The sequence below is a fragment of the Stigmatopora argus genome, chromosome 7 (assembly GCF_051989625.1).
Source record: "Stigmatopora argus isolate UIUO_Sarg chromosome 7, RoL_Sarg_1.0, whole genome shotgun sequence".
Lineage (NCBI taxonomy): Eukaryota > Metazoa > Chordata > Actinopteri > Syngnathiformes > Syngnathidae > Stigmatopora > Stigmatopora argus.
The window spans coordinates 9397523-9407732 of record NC_135393.1 but is presented as its reverse complement, the minus strand read 5'-3'; the positions used below and the strand labels follow the sequence as shown (position 1 = coordinate 9407732).

Genomic DNA, 10210 nt, shown 5'->3' with positions numbered 1-10210 from the left:
ATGATGCCTGTGAAATGACAAGGTGTAACAGGACAATTTTAGTCATTAAAATAATCACAAGGACAGGTAAAAGCATGCGTCATAGTTCAGAGTGGATATTCAGTGCGCACCCAATTTTCAGTTGTGGACCAGCAGATTTAAATAATTGTCAATTGTGCAGTATTTATCGATGTATAAGGGTCTGATGGCAAATCATTGCATAACCTCTTAACATTATATTGATTATTATATTTTTATAATATAAATATAAACTATATATAATAAATATATAAAATATAAAAAGATTATTATATATATTATTAACATAATATCTTAACATTTCAGTCACACGCTTATATATATATTTATTTGCTTATTTATTACCTATCTATTTATGTCTAAAATGTCTTTTCCTGTGTCTGCATTGTCACCCTCTCTCCACTGTGACAATGAAATTTCCCGAATACGGGATGAATAAAGTTATCTAATCTAATCTAATGATCCTTTTTATATATCCAAAATACCTTCTATGCTATTATTACTATTATTACCACACATTTAGTCCCATCAAATGTAAAGTGTTAATAAAAAGACCAACATAAACCAGTGGCCGTATTCTTTCTCACAATCTGTTAGATCACGTTAAAATATTCCCCGATGCATCATCTTTACAGTACTTGTGCCCAAGTGTGAAATTTGAAAAGAAAAGCAGCATTGATCACACCCTGAAAATTTAAAAAGGGAATTTACTTATAGTCGCATTCACAAATTATATTGTTGCTGTAGCTGGATTTTATATTCATTTCAATGGGGACAGATGACATTCTAAGCATATCAGTGGATCACATTCAAATAATGATTTTTAAGTCATTGCCTATACGGCTAAGTCAAAAGATGTTGCTTATGAACCTGAACATATTAGAGCTTGAAAGTAGTGAAAGTGAAAATCCACACATTTACACACGCACACACACATTCCAAATACTGTGGGAAAAGCAAAGAAGGACATCACCAATGACAAACTTTGATGTGGTCCAGATCAACAGGCCTCACCTATCGGCGCCGCGTTCGGGAGCCAACAGGCAGTCTGGTGGGCTTGCGTCCAGACAGGAAGACTGGCAGAATTAAGTGGGCAGCGGTTTCTTTACCATTTCTAGCCAGCTGGTCCAGACTCAGAACACATTCTGGTCAGCACACAGGTGGGGAGGCAGATTTTTGCCATGGTCTGGACAACCTCACTTCTGGAGCCTTACATCTCCAGCACTGAAAAAAACAACAACAAAACACTGGGGGAATGCAGGTGACAAGGTGTTTGTCGAATGACTGAACATAACATTCATATTAGTGCTGAATCAATTCCTTAATGAGTGCAAACTGGACTCTGTCAGATACAAGTGGTAATCTTCAGAGTCGGATTCACTCGATCGGGGTTATTCAGAAGCAACAGAGTCCCCTAGTGGATGCCACAAGTGTGCTTCTTCTCCATCAGCAGCAAGATCCTTAGAACCACTGCTCAAATTTTATTAATGCAAGTCACATGCTTTCCAGTAGAAAAAAAATGCCAGTAAATTTTGATGCAGTGTGTATTATTAATTATTTTATTTATTATATTTTTATATATTTTTTAAATATTTTTATATATTCTATTTATTATTATTTATTTATATATTTATTCATTTTTTATTTTTTATATATTATATGTATTTATTACCTATTTATTTATGTCTAAAATGTATTTTCCTGTGTCTGTATTCTCACCCTCTTGCTACTGTGACAATGAAATTATAGAATTATAAAAAAGGATGTTGCAAAAGCCTGACTATAATACAGTTTATGATAAACATCATAGTTAATGTGTAGATTTTTATGTAATTCTCCAAAAATGTAAATTCTTGGGCAATAGGAGTCGTAGGAGGATGAGGGAGGGAGATCAACTTTGACTCATGTCGTATTAGGAAAACATGGCAGCTACATCTCTGAAAACGAATCTGTTGGTGCGGATTCAAAGTCGACTTTTGTGGGTTTGTGATGTCAGTAAATGGTTGATTTCTGATTTCACAGCGACTTTATGAGTCACTCAGCAAAACGGATTGATGTCAAGGATTCTGATCTCAGGTCTCTGGACTTTTCGCCCCGTAGTCACATTCCCCAAAAACTCAAATCCATGTCACATTTAAAACCAAGATGAAAGTGGCCAAAATCTCATTTCAAAATAATAGTATCGGTCTTAACGTATTGTACACAAAGAATTACGATGATAAATCAGAACAAATGGGTGAACAACAGACATTTTGAACAGTTTTAAAAAAGCGAGAGTAGGTGTAAAGGTGCATTTTTTTAAATATGGTCTCTCAAGATTGATGTTCCTCTTCTCCATCGAATGCATTAGAGATTACTGCAACGTAGGCCTCAGTATTATCATTTTGGTGTGACCTTGCTGCACATTGGTCACTGATATGATGTGCGCGACACTCCTGCTATCAACTTCTATACGTGGCAGTTAAAAGCCTGCTTCATTGTGCTGGTTTATAGAGCTAACTAGGCCACTTAGCACCCCGTTACGCTGATGTGATCCCCGAGGCGGTGGACTTGGCACCTGGCCCTTCTAATTTTTGCGCTCCTTGCGTTCCCCTTCGCCATGGGAACCAGGCCATCCTTAATGACGCAGGAACTCTGTTTTAAAAAAAAAAGAGCCCTGACATCTGCCGTTCTAAGTGCTGAGCTCTCTTATTTGCATCATCAACAGGCACCCACTCTGTGTTTTTAAGATTGTTTTTTTGTAAGCAGAGAAACAAAAGGAACGGCGGGTTGCATGCACAGGATTTTTCTGTGAAAAGTTGACTGTGGGAAATAAAAACAAAAACGGAGATGGGATCAGCCAGTCAGTACAAAACAAGTGCCCCATAATTACTTCTCTTTAAGACCTGAGCAAATATTTGTCCCATCAATCTTGAAAAATATAGCCATCAATTCCAAATGCTAATCACATGCTAATGCAATCGGAGGGAACTCAATCCCCCCGCCCGCCCCCCGTAGCGCAAATGAGCGCTTTCAATTTCGCCGAGAGCCCCGCGTGAATGCAAATGGCCGACTAAGCAGGCATTGCGATGGCGTGCCAAGGCGATGTAAAGAGCCCCCCTTCTTTTACGCTCTTCTGGGAGTCCATGTCGGCATGTGCGGCATGAGTTCACTTTACCAAGCCCAGGTGCCAGGCTATAAATGAATAATAGGTTTTATGGGAGCAGATAATCAAGCGCACCCTCCGGTTTGGAGCGCATCTGTGGTGAACGATGCTCAAATTCCCACAACTCCACTGAAAGCAAGATTGGCCACGAGAAGAGGTGCTTCCTATACATAATTCAAGGGGAGCATGCTGAAACAATTATGTTTGCTTACTGCTAAGTACCCGAGCCCAATAGCTCCACGCTCTTACTTGAAAGTGCGATGTGCTCAAAGTGTGCAGAACAAGGCTTTTTAATAAAACATAAGAGCTGAGAACTTGCATGCATAAGTGGAAAAGGAGGTGTGTGTGTGTATGAATGTGAATGTGTATGGGTGTGTGTCGGTTACAACAACAAAAGCTCTTTATGTTCTCACTGGAGCTTTGCATACAAACTAAATTGCATTTTTAATTCAGTGTTGGCAGGAAAAGCAGGGGCAAAGAGTGGCTTAAACATTCTCTTTTGTTTTTAATGGATCACAATATTTCCCTTTGGATGCGTCAAAGGTCATCTTAACGTAGACATAAATGCGCGGTGGACCCTCAGGAAGGTAAAGAACATCAACATCACAACATCCACTTTTTAGCTAAATAAGCCTCGTGAGCACTCTGAACAAGATGTTCAGACTTTGTACATTAAAATAGCAATGTCCAAAAATTAGATTGCGATAGGACACATTACATAAATGGGCTTCAGCTCACATTCCAAAAACATTGGTTCCTTCAATACTCATTTGTTGTCCGTTTATGTAAAAGTAAGCAGTTATGTGTCTGTGTGTGCACCTTTGCAAAAAGTCAATGCAACACTACTCATATTATCAGAAATAAACAGCATTATATATTTTTCTCATGTCCTCTCACGGAGCCAAGTATTATGTATTATTGATTTATAATCTTGTTTCCCTATTGTTGTCATTTCAGTAATATACTAACATGAGTCATTCAGTGTCACTGACAGTGATAGACTTCTCAAAACATTAAGATAAGATCACAGCTAAAGATAACTTTGGCTACGTACACACTGCAGATCAATTCTAATTTCTGTGCCCACATCCAACTTTTTCATGCAGTATGAACAGTCCAATTCTGATTATTGGGCTCATTCATATGAACCTGATGTGTATCGGAAATGCATCAAAAAATGATCTATTTTGCCACTGTTCGACAAAAGAAACAAGAGATATGAATGAGTAATGGCAGGAAAAGGTGACAAAAATCCTTCGTCGTTAAGCTATCAGGTCCAAGAAAAATAGCATAAAATCCTCAAAACATGATGGCCAAGGTCTCGTCATACTTCTATTAATACAGGGGTCCCGAAACTATTCTAGAAAGGACCGCAGTGTGTGCAGGATTCCATTCAAACCAAACAATAATGTTTTACAAGGGTAATCAGGTGATTGTAATCAGATGCCGCTTGTTTTAGCAGAAATTACGGCTTGAAATGTCTCCGCGGAATGTGTTGGAACAAAAACCAGGACCGACAGCGACCCTTGAAAACCGATCTGGAGAACGCTGTATTAATGATGAGTTAAAGTGCACTAAGTTTATGTCTTTGCCATATGAACGGCTACACAAAATAAATTGGAATGATAAAAAAAATCTGAATTAGACTTTTGAACGTAGTATTTGAATTTTCAATAAACCTAACACGCATGGTTTTGGAATAAGGGAGGGAGCTCATGTTACATAATCATCAATAGCATAGACTTCTCCATATAATGGAATCCACATGAGATTGAGGATAAAGACTCTAAAATCTCCTCAATATTGGGAACAACACCACCATATAGAGCTCACACGTGTGGTGAAGATTCTTCTGCATTCTTTTGCTCACGGCCTGATTCGCACTTACACTCTTGCACTAGCATCACCTGTGTGTGGCGGATCTCGGTGCCGCACTGCAGGGGCACGGTCACGGCGTGGGTCTTGGAGGGGCCACACCGGGAGCAGGGAGGGCGCTGGCGGAATCCCTCTGCGGCCAGGTCCACCTCGTAGGGGACGAAAAGGGAGCTGCACTGGCCGAAACACAGCTTGTTGTGGACGGTCACTGTACTGCACCCGTCTGCTGTTACACGCTGGGTGGGGGAGGCACACAAATTGCAGTCAGTATTAATTGGGGAAAAAAACAATCAGTTTGACTAGTCTTTTTTTCATGTTTTATCGTTGCAGATGCTGTAACTAATATGAAAGTTGAAGGTTTCTTTGCAGAAGTGAGTAACTTTTTTATTTGGAGGGAACACGTCAATAACTCATTCACTGCTATTGAGAGTAATCGCTGTCTAATCTGCGTCAACTGGAAGGGTTGGCAGCGGCCGTTTGAATTTGAAGGGTTGTCAGTGACGTTTTTTAATTTTAAAAAAAGCACAGAGAGACAGATGACCATTCGTACTCACAATCATACAGTAGAAGTCCAATCCATTTGAATTTTGAGGGCATAAAACAAAGATGGAAAATACAATGTGCAAGACAGAGTCGGATCATGCAGAGGACTCAACTGGCAAGTGCAACAGAAAATCTTAATATTCAAAACATTCATAAATGGTTATAATAATAATACTTTTACCTATCTGCAATGCCATTGTTTTCAAAACATAACCGGTAAGGTTCATAATATTTTCAGAGGATGTTGGACTGGTTGCCGTGCCAAACACAGGGCACATATTACATTACAGTATTCACATTTGCATTCACTCTTGTAAAAAAATTGGACTTTCCAGTGAAACTTTGAGGCTCTAACCCAGGGGTGTCAGACTCGGGTTGGTTCACGGGCCGCTTTAACGTCAACTTGATTTCACGTGGGCCGGACCATTTTAGATATAATATTTAGATTTTTTTTAAAATAAATGGATTAAAAGAACTGGATTAAAATCCCTGAATATTCAGTTTTTTATAGATCTAAAACAATGTTTATTTTAGCTTTTTTTAAATATATTTTTAGATTTTACAAAATGATTTTTGAACTAAAAACACAGAAAAAATGATTAAAAATTTACAATTATTGATTTAAAAAGGGGAAAATCAGGAAATTGAATATACATCTATACCCTTCATTTTAATTTGATCCTAAAACAGAAAGTCGGCACTCATGATTTACTTTCCCGGGTCAGACAAAATGATGCAGGGGGCCAGATTTGGCCCCCGGGCCGCCACTTTGACACATGTGCTCTAACCAGTAATTTTTGTCTTTTTTGTTACCTGAATGAAAGGAATGGCAGCGCACGTCTGTTTGGCGTCCTTCAGGTTTGCAGGCAAAGACACCGCAGCCTTATTTCCCTTGTTGATGGCTTTCTGCCACATGTGGAGGCCTTGTCTTTTCTTGTGCTCCATGTCAGCCTGCGGGTGGTGCGGTGGGCTCGCTGGGGCCTTCGGAGCTAAGCCCTGGGACAAGAAGGACGGAAAGGACGATCTGAATTTCTGTGCCCGACTTTTTCTCATGAAGAAACCGGATTGGGCCAGAGAATGCGGGTCCATTTGTATCACTCTCACGAGACCACGGACATTTTCGCCCGGTCCACTACCGGAGGACTCAAACTCAGATTTAGAAATTTTGCGAATGCGTTCCAAAGTGTTGGGAGGGAACGGAAAGGAGGCTGCGAAAGTCAAAAATAAGAACACGATGATGAGTTGCAACTTCATGTCGGAAAAATACAGATAGTTAACAAAAATATATATAATTTTAAGAAAATTGAAAAGGAAAGGGATGCGTAAGGGAAGAAATCTAATGCTGTGGTTTGGTCCAAGGTACGCAAATGGTAACCTTGCTGTCAGTGCTGAGGCAAATTGGCGGCAGGAGTGTTTTTATACACAATAGAGGCACTCACCTACGCTTTCATGGGAGGAAGGTGTCACAATTCCCACACCGTAGAAGACACAGTAACACTGATCTTCAAAAGACACGTCGAAGCCACACAGCAAGTTCACATGTCAAAAGACAGGAAAATCATATACAGCAACATTTTGAAGTTTACAGTTGGTGAGTGTTATTCTATAAGACCTACCAAGAATCAGACAGTTATTCATCTATGTATGAAAAAAAAACGAGCTTGTTAGATTAGGTTTATCAAAGCATCAAGCTTTATTGGTGCTGGAAACCGAGAGCTATGTTCTACTAAATAGTGGATAGCTATTCTTAAATATGTATAACATTGAATCCTTCTTTTTTAGTGGCACCACAGGCCAAATTGGCACGTACGAAATACGCTAAATAAATCACTCACAAATGCTATTTTACTAGGAAACGAAGGTATATGTGCAGTGGATAATGCATACCCAATAACTCAAAAAAGATTATGATTAAGATTATGAACAGACTCAAATGAGTAATGTCACCACATTTCTGCCAGTCACAATTCAAAAGAAATGATCGAAAGTAAGCATAAAGCTCTTTATACCATAATAATCCATAAGTAGGCCGTTTTGTTATAAAGTCACAGGATTCAAAAAGAGAGAAAAAAGAAGCCTATAGTTCCAAAAATACATTGTTAATCAATAATTTGGGATTTTTAATCCTGTACACACAAACACATAATACCATCCTATTTAAATGTTAGTTTCTATTCAACCGGAAATAAAATGATGTCAGGCTCTAGCAATCCTCATGAGGATAAGCAGCAGAAAAGATGAATAAATGATTGAATAAAAGGATGAATGTGACCATGCCATTTGTAAATGATCAAGCCTCAACGTGCAACGTCACACAGATCAGATGATGTTCTCACGTCATTCAGGCGTAAAGCCATAATGATTTTATGTGACAATCAAGTCACCTCCTGCCCAATGATTCCCACAAGAAGAACAAGTAGTGACATATGCTCCCATCATTATTGTTTGCTTTTACCTGAATGTGCTCCACCCGCCGTGACCTGATCACACACCTGACCATTGAAGTTAGAAGAATTGCAGTGTTTGACTTTCTCATGTTGGCCGACGTGTGTTTGGGACACTGTAGGCCTCCCAAAACCAGAACCTGCCACACTTGAGTGTGATCTATTAAGACACAAGTGTCAAAATGGGCTACCGAAACCTATGCCCCTTCTTCCTTTTTTCCTATTAGCTCGGGTATGAAAACTCTTAAATTTTGGGTTTATAAGGATAAAACTGAACATATTATGTAAGGTAGTAATCAATACATTTGGCAATTGATTGGCTTGCAATGTTGCTGATGTAGAAATGCACTGAACAAAGTGGGTTCTAATATTTTGTCCCTCTTGTGTCCTCTATTCAATACTTTAATATGTATTTTTTTAATGTATTAGTACCAGCAGTCGCTCTTTTAAGCATGTCATCAGAATACATTTTACTACTTAAATTTTTGTATTAACAATTTATTGTATTTTTGACATGTATGTTTTTTTATAATTATTTTGTAAACTCTTGTTTAGTTACCTACCTTGATATAAAAGTGAAACATTTAGATTCGACTCAATTTAAACAAATTGGAAAATGGCAAGATATAGTCCTGATGCAACCATATCTAATACACAATATGAGTGACTACACTAAATTATAAAGAATAAGCAGAGTTTCACTTGCAATAATCTGCATAAATATTCACAATGGCTGCAAGACAATTAAAATGAGCATAAGAGCCTAAATGATCAAAAAGTGAATAATGAAAGAAATTGTTATAAATATTTAAACCCAAATATTAATGTCACATCTGTCTGTTGTGTTTGGGAATGTCTTGGTTTTGGAAATTGTGTGGGAATAAAAAGAAAGAAGGAAAAATAAGGCTGTATAGACAGAATGTGGTGACATCAAGTAGTCAATTACTTAAAGCATTCTCTATGCAGCCATTCTTTTTGTGTGCTTGATAAGAACCTACTTACCCGTTTTAGTTCCGCATACGAGCATCTGTCACAAATTGGCAGGGCCGCACGTTGAATAGTCTACACACAGGGCTCTGCCACCTTGTGGTACCTATGGAAATAACAAAAATTACAAGTGTAAATAAAAACACTATCAAGACAAATAGAGATACAAACAAAACTGCAAAATGTCTCAAATAACTAGTAAAACAAAATGCATCTCAAAATAAAACACAGAAACATTCTCCATCATTTATTTACTGAAGATTGTTACTTTTGTTGCTACAGTAACACAAACAAAATATAGTTGCTTATTTCTGTAATAAATTCAATAACAATCATTATTACCTTTATCACAGGAGGCATGAACCAGAGTCATTGTGTAAACAGAACATCACTGTTCGCCTTCAAGTGAGTAAAAATAATAAAAAAATAAAAACTTATACAAGGATGACAATATTTTCTTTTAACATCAGGCTCAATAATTTTGCATGTACGTGGCAAACATAAATAAATCACTGTGTCAATCAATGTGACACTCGTAAGAACAGACATGTTCTAATGGCTGCTATTGCTACTGAATTGAACAATATACTGACAACAGTTTTATGTCAGCTTGTGGCAAAGAGTCTTTACTAATTGGAAACAATTCACAGGCTAATTTCTCATTTGCATGTATTAAATAAATAGCGTTCATCATGCTTTGGCACCAATCTCCTTGTAGAGAATCATCGAAACCACCATGGCGGCAATCTGCAAACAAGGGCCAGAGTAGTCAAAATTATTACTGTTATTATATGCAATTATAATTGCAGTTTTTGACTGAAATTATCATCATCAATTATATAAAATTATCATTATTTAACACAGTATTTCACCGCATATATTTTTTAACCTATTCAGATGCTTAGACATGGTGAGTTGTAAATTTGAAAGAAAAAAAAACGTTTTTATAAAGGTTGCATAGGACTTTGGTATAATCTCATTATGGTTTTTTATATGTATTATTTAATTTATTAAGAGAATGCAACCCAACAGACAAGTTTTGGGGCACAGAGAGAAAAAAAGAACAGAAGGAATATCAATCCATTTGATTGGTTGCCATCAGTTGTAGAGACATTCGCAACCAAAATTTCTTGCATTACTTCCTTGTTTTGCCTACTTTTTTAGTTTGAAATGATTCATAAAATATTTGCATTGTTTA

At 37.6% G+C, this 10210-nt stretch overlaps 2 protein-coding genes across 3 annotated transcripts in view; both read right to left on the bottom strand.

The window, feature by feature from the left end:
* Positions 1-4403: 4403 nt before the first annotated feature.
* On the bottom strand, positions 4404-9086 carry dand5 (DAN domain family, member 5). The gene is made up of 4 exons (XM_077606058.1): positions 9028-9086; positions 7021-7083; positions 6395-6577; positions 4404-5274 (listed from the first exon to the last, which is right to left on the bottom strand). The coding sequence occupies exons 3-4, from the start codon at positions 6524-6526 to the stop codon at positions 4993-4995; spliced, it is 414 nt and encodes a 137-aa protein (XP_077462184.1). The 5' UTR covers positions 6527-6577; positions 7021-7083; positions 9028-9086; the 3' UTR covers positions 4404-4992.
* Positions 9087-9442: 356 nt separating this feature from the next.
* The window catches only part of tspan34a (tetraspanin 34a), a 7710-nt gene continuing 6942 nt past the window's right edge, over positions 9443-10210 (bottom strand). For both annotated transcript variants that reach the window (XM_077604776.1, XM_077604777.1), the window contains exon 9: positions 9443-9759. In XM_077604776.1, the coding sequence (XP_077460902.1) occupies positions 9703-9759 (57 nt within the window). In that variant the 3' untranslated portion in view covers positions 9443-9702. The remainder of the gene's footprint in view (positions 9760-10210) is intronic.

Excerpts from the sequence above, each read along its gene's own strand:
- dand5 (XM_077606058.1), bottom strand. The coding sequence starts at position 6,526 with ATGGAGCACAAGAAAAGACAAGGCCTCCACATGTGGCAGAAAGCCATC. Across the intron at positions 5,275-6,394 it reads CTGCCATTCCTTTCATTCAG|CGTGTAACAGCAGACGGGTG; the intron begins GTAACAAAAAAG and ends TCCCCCACCCAG.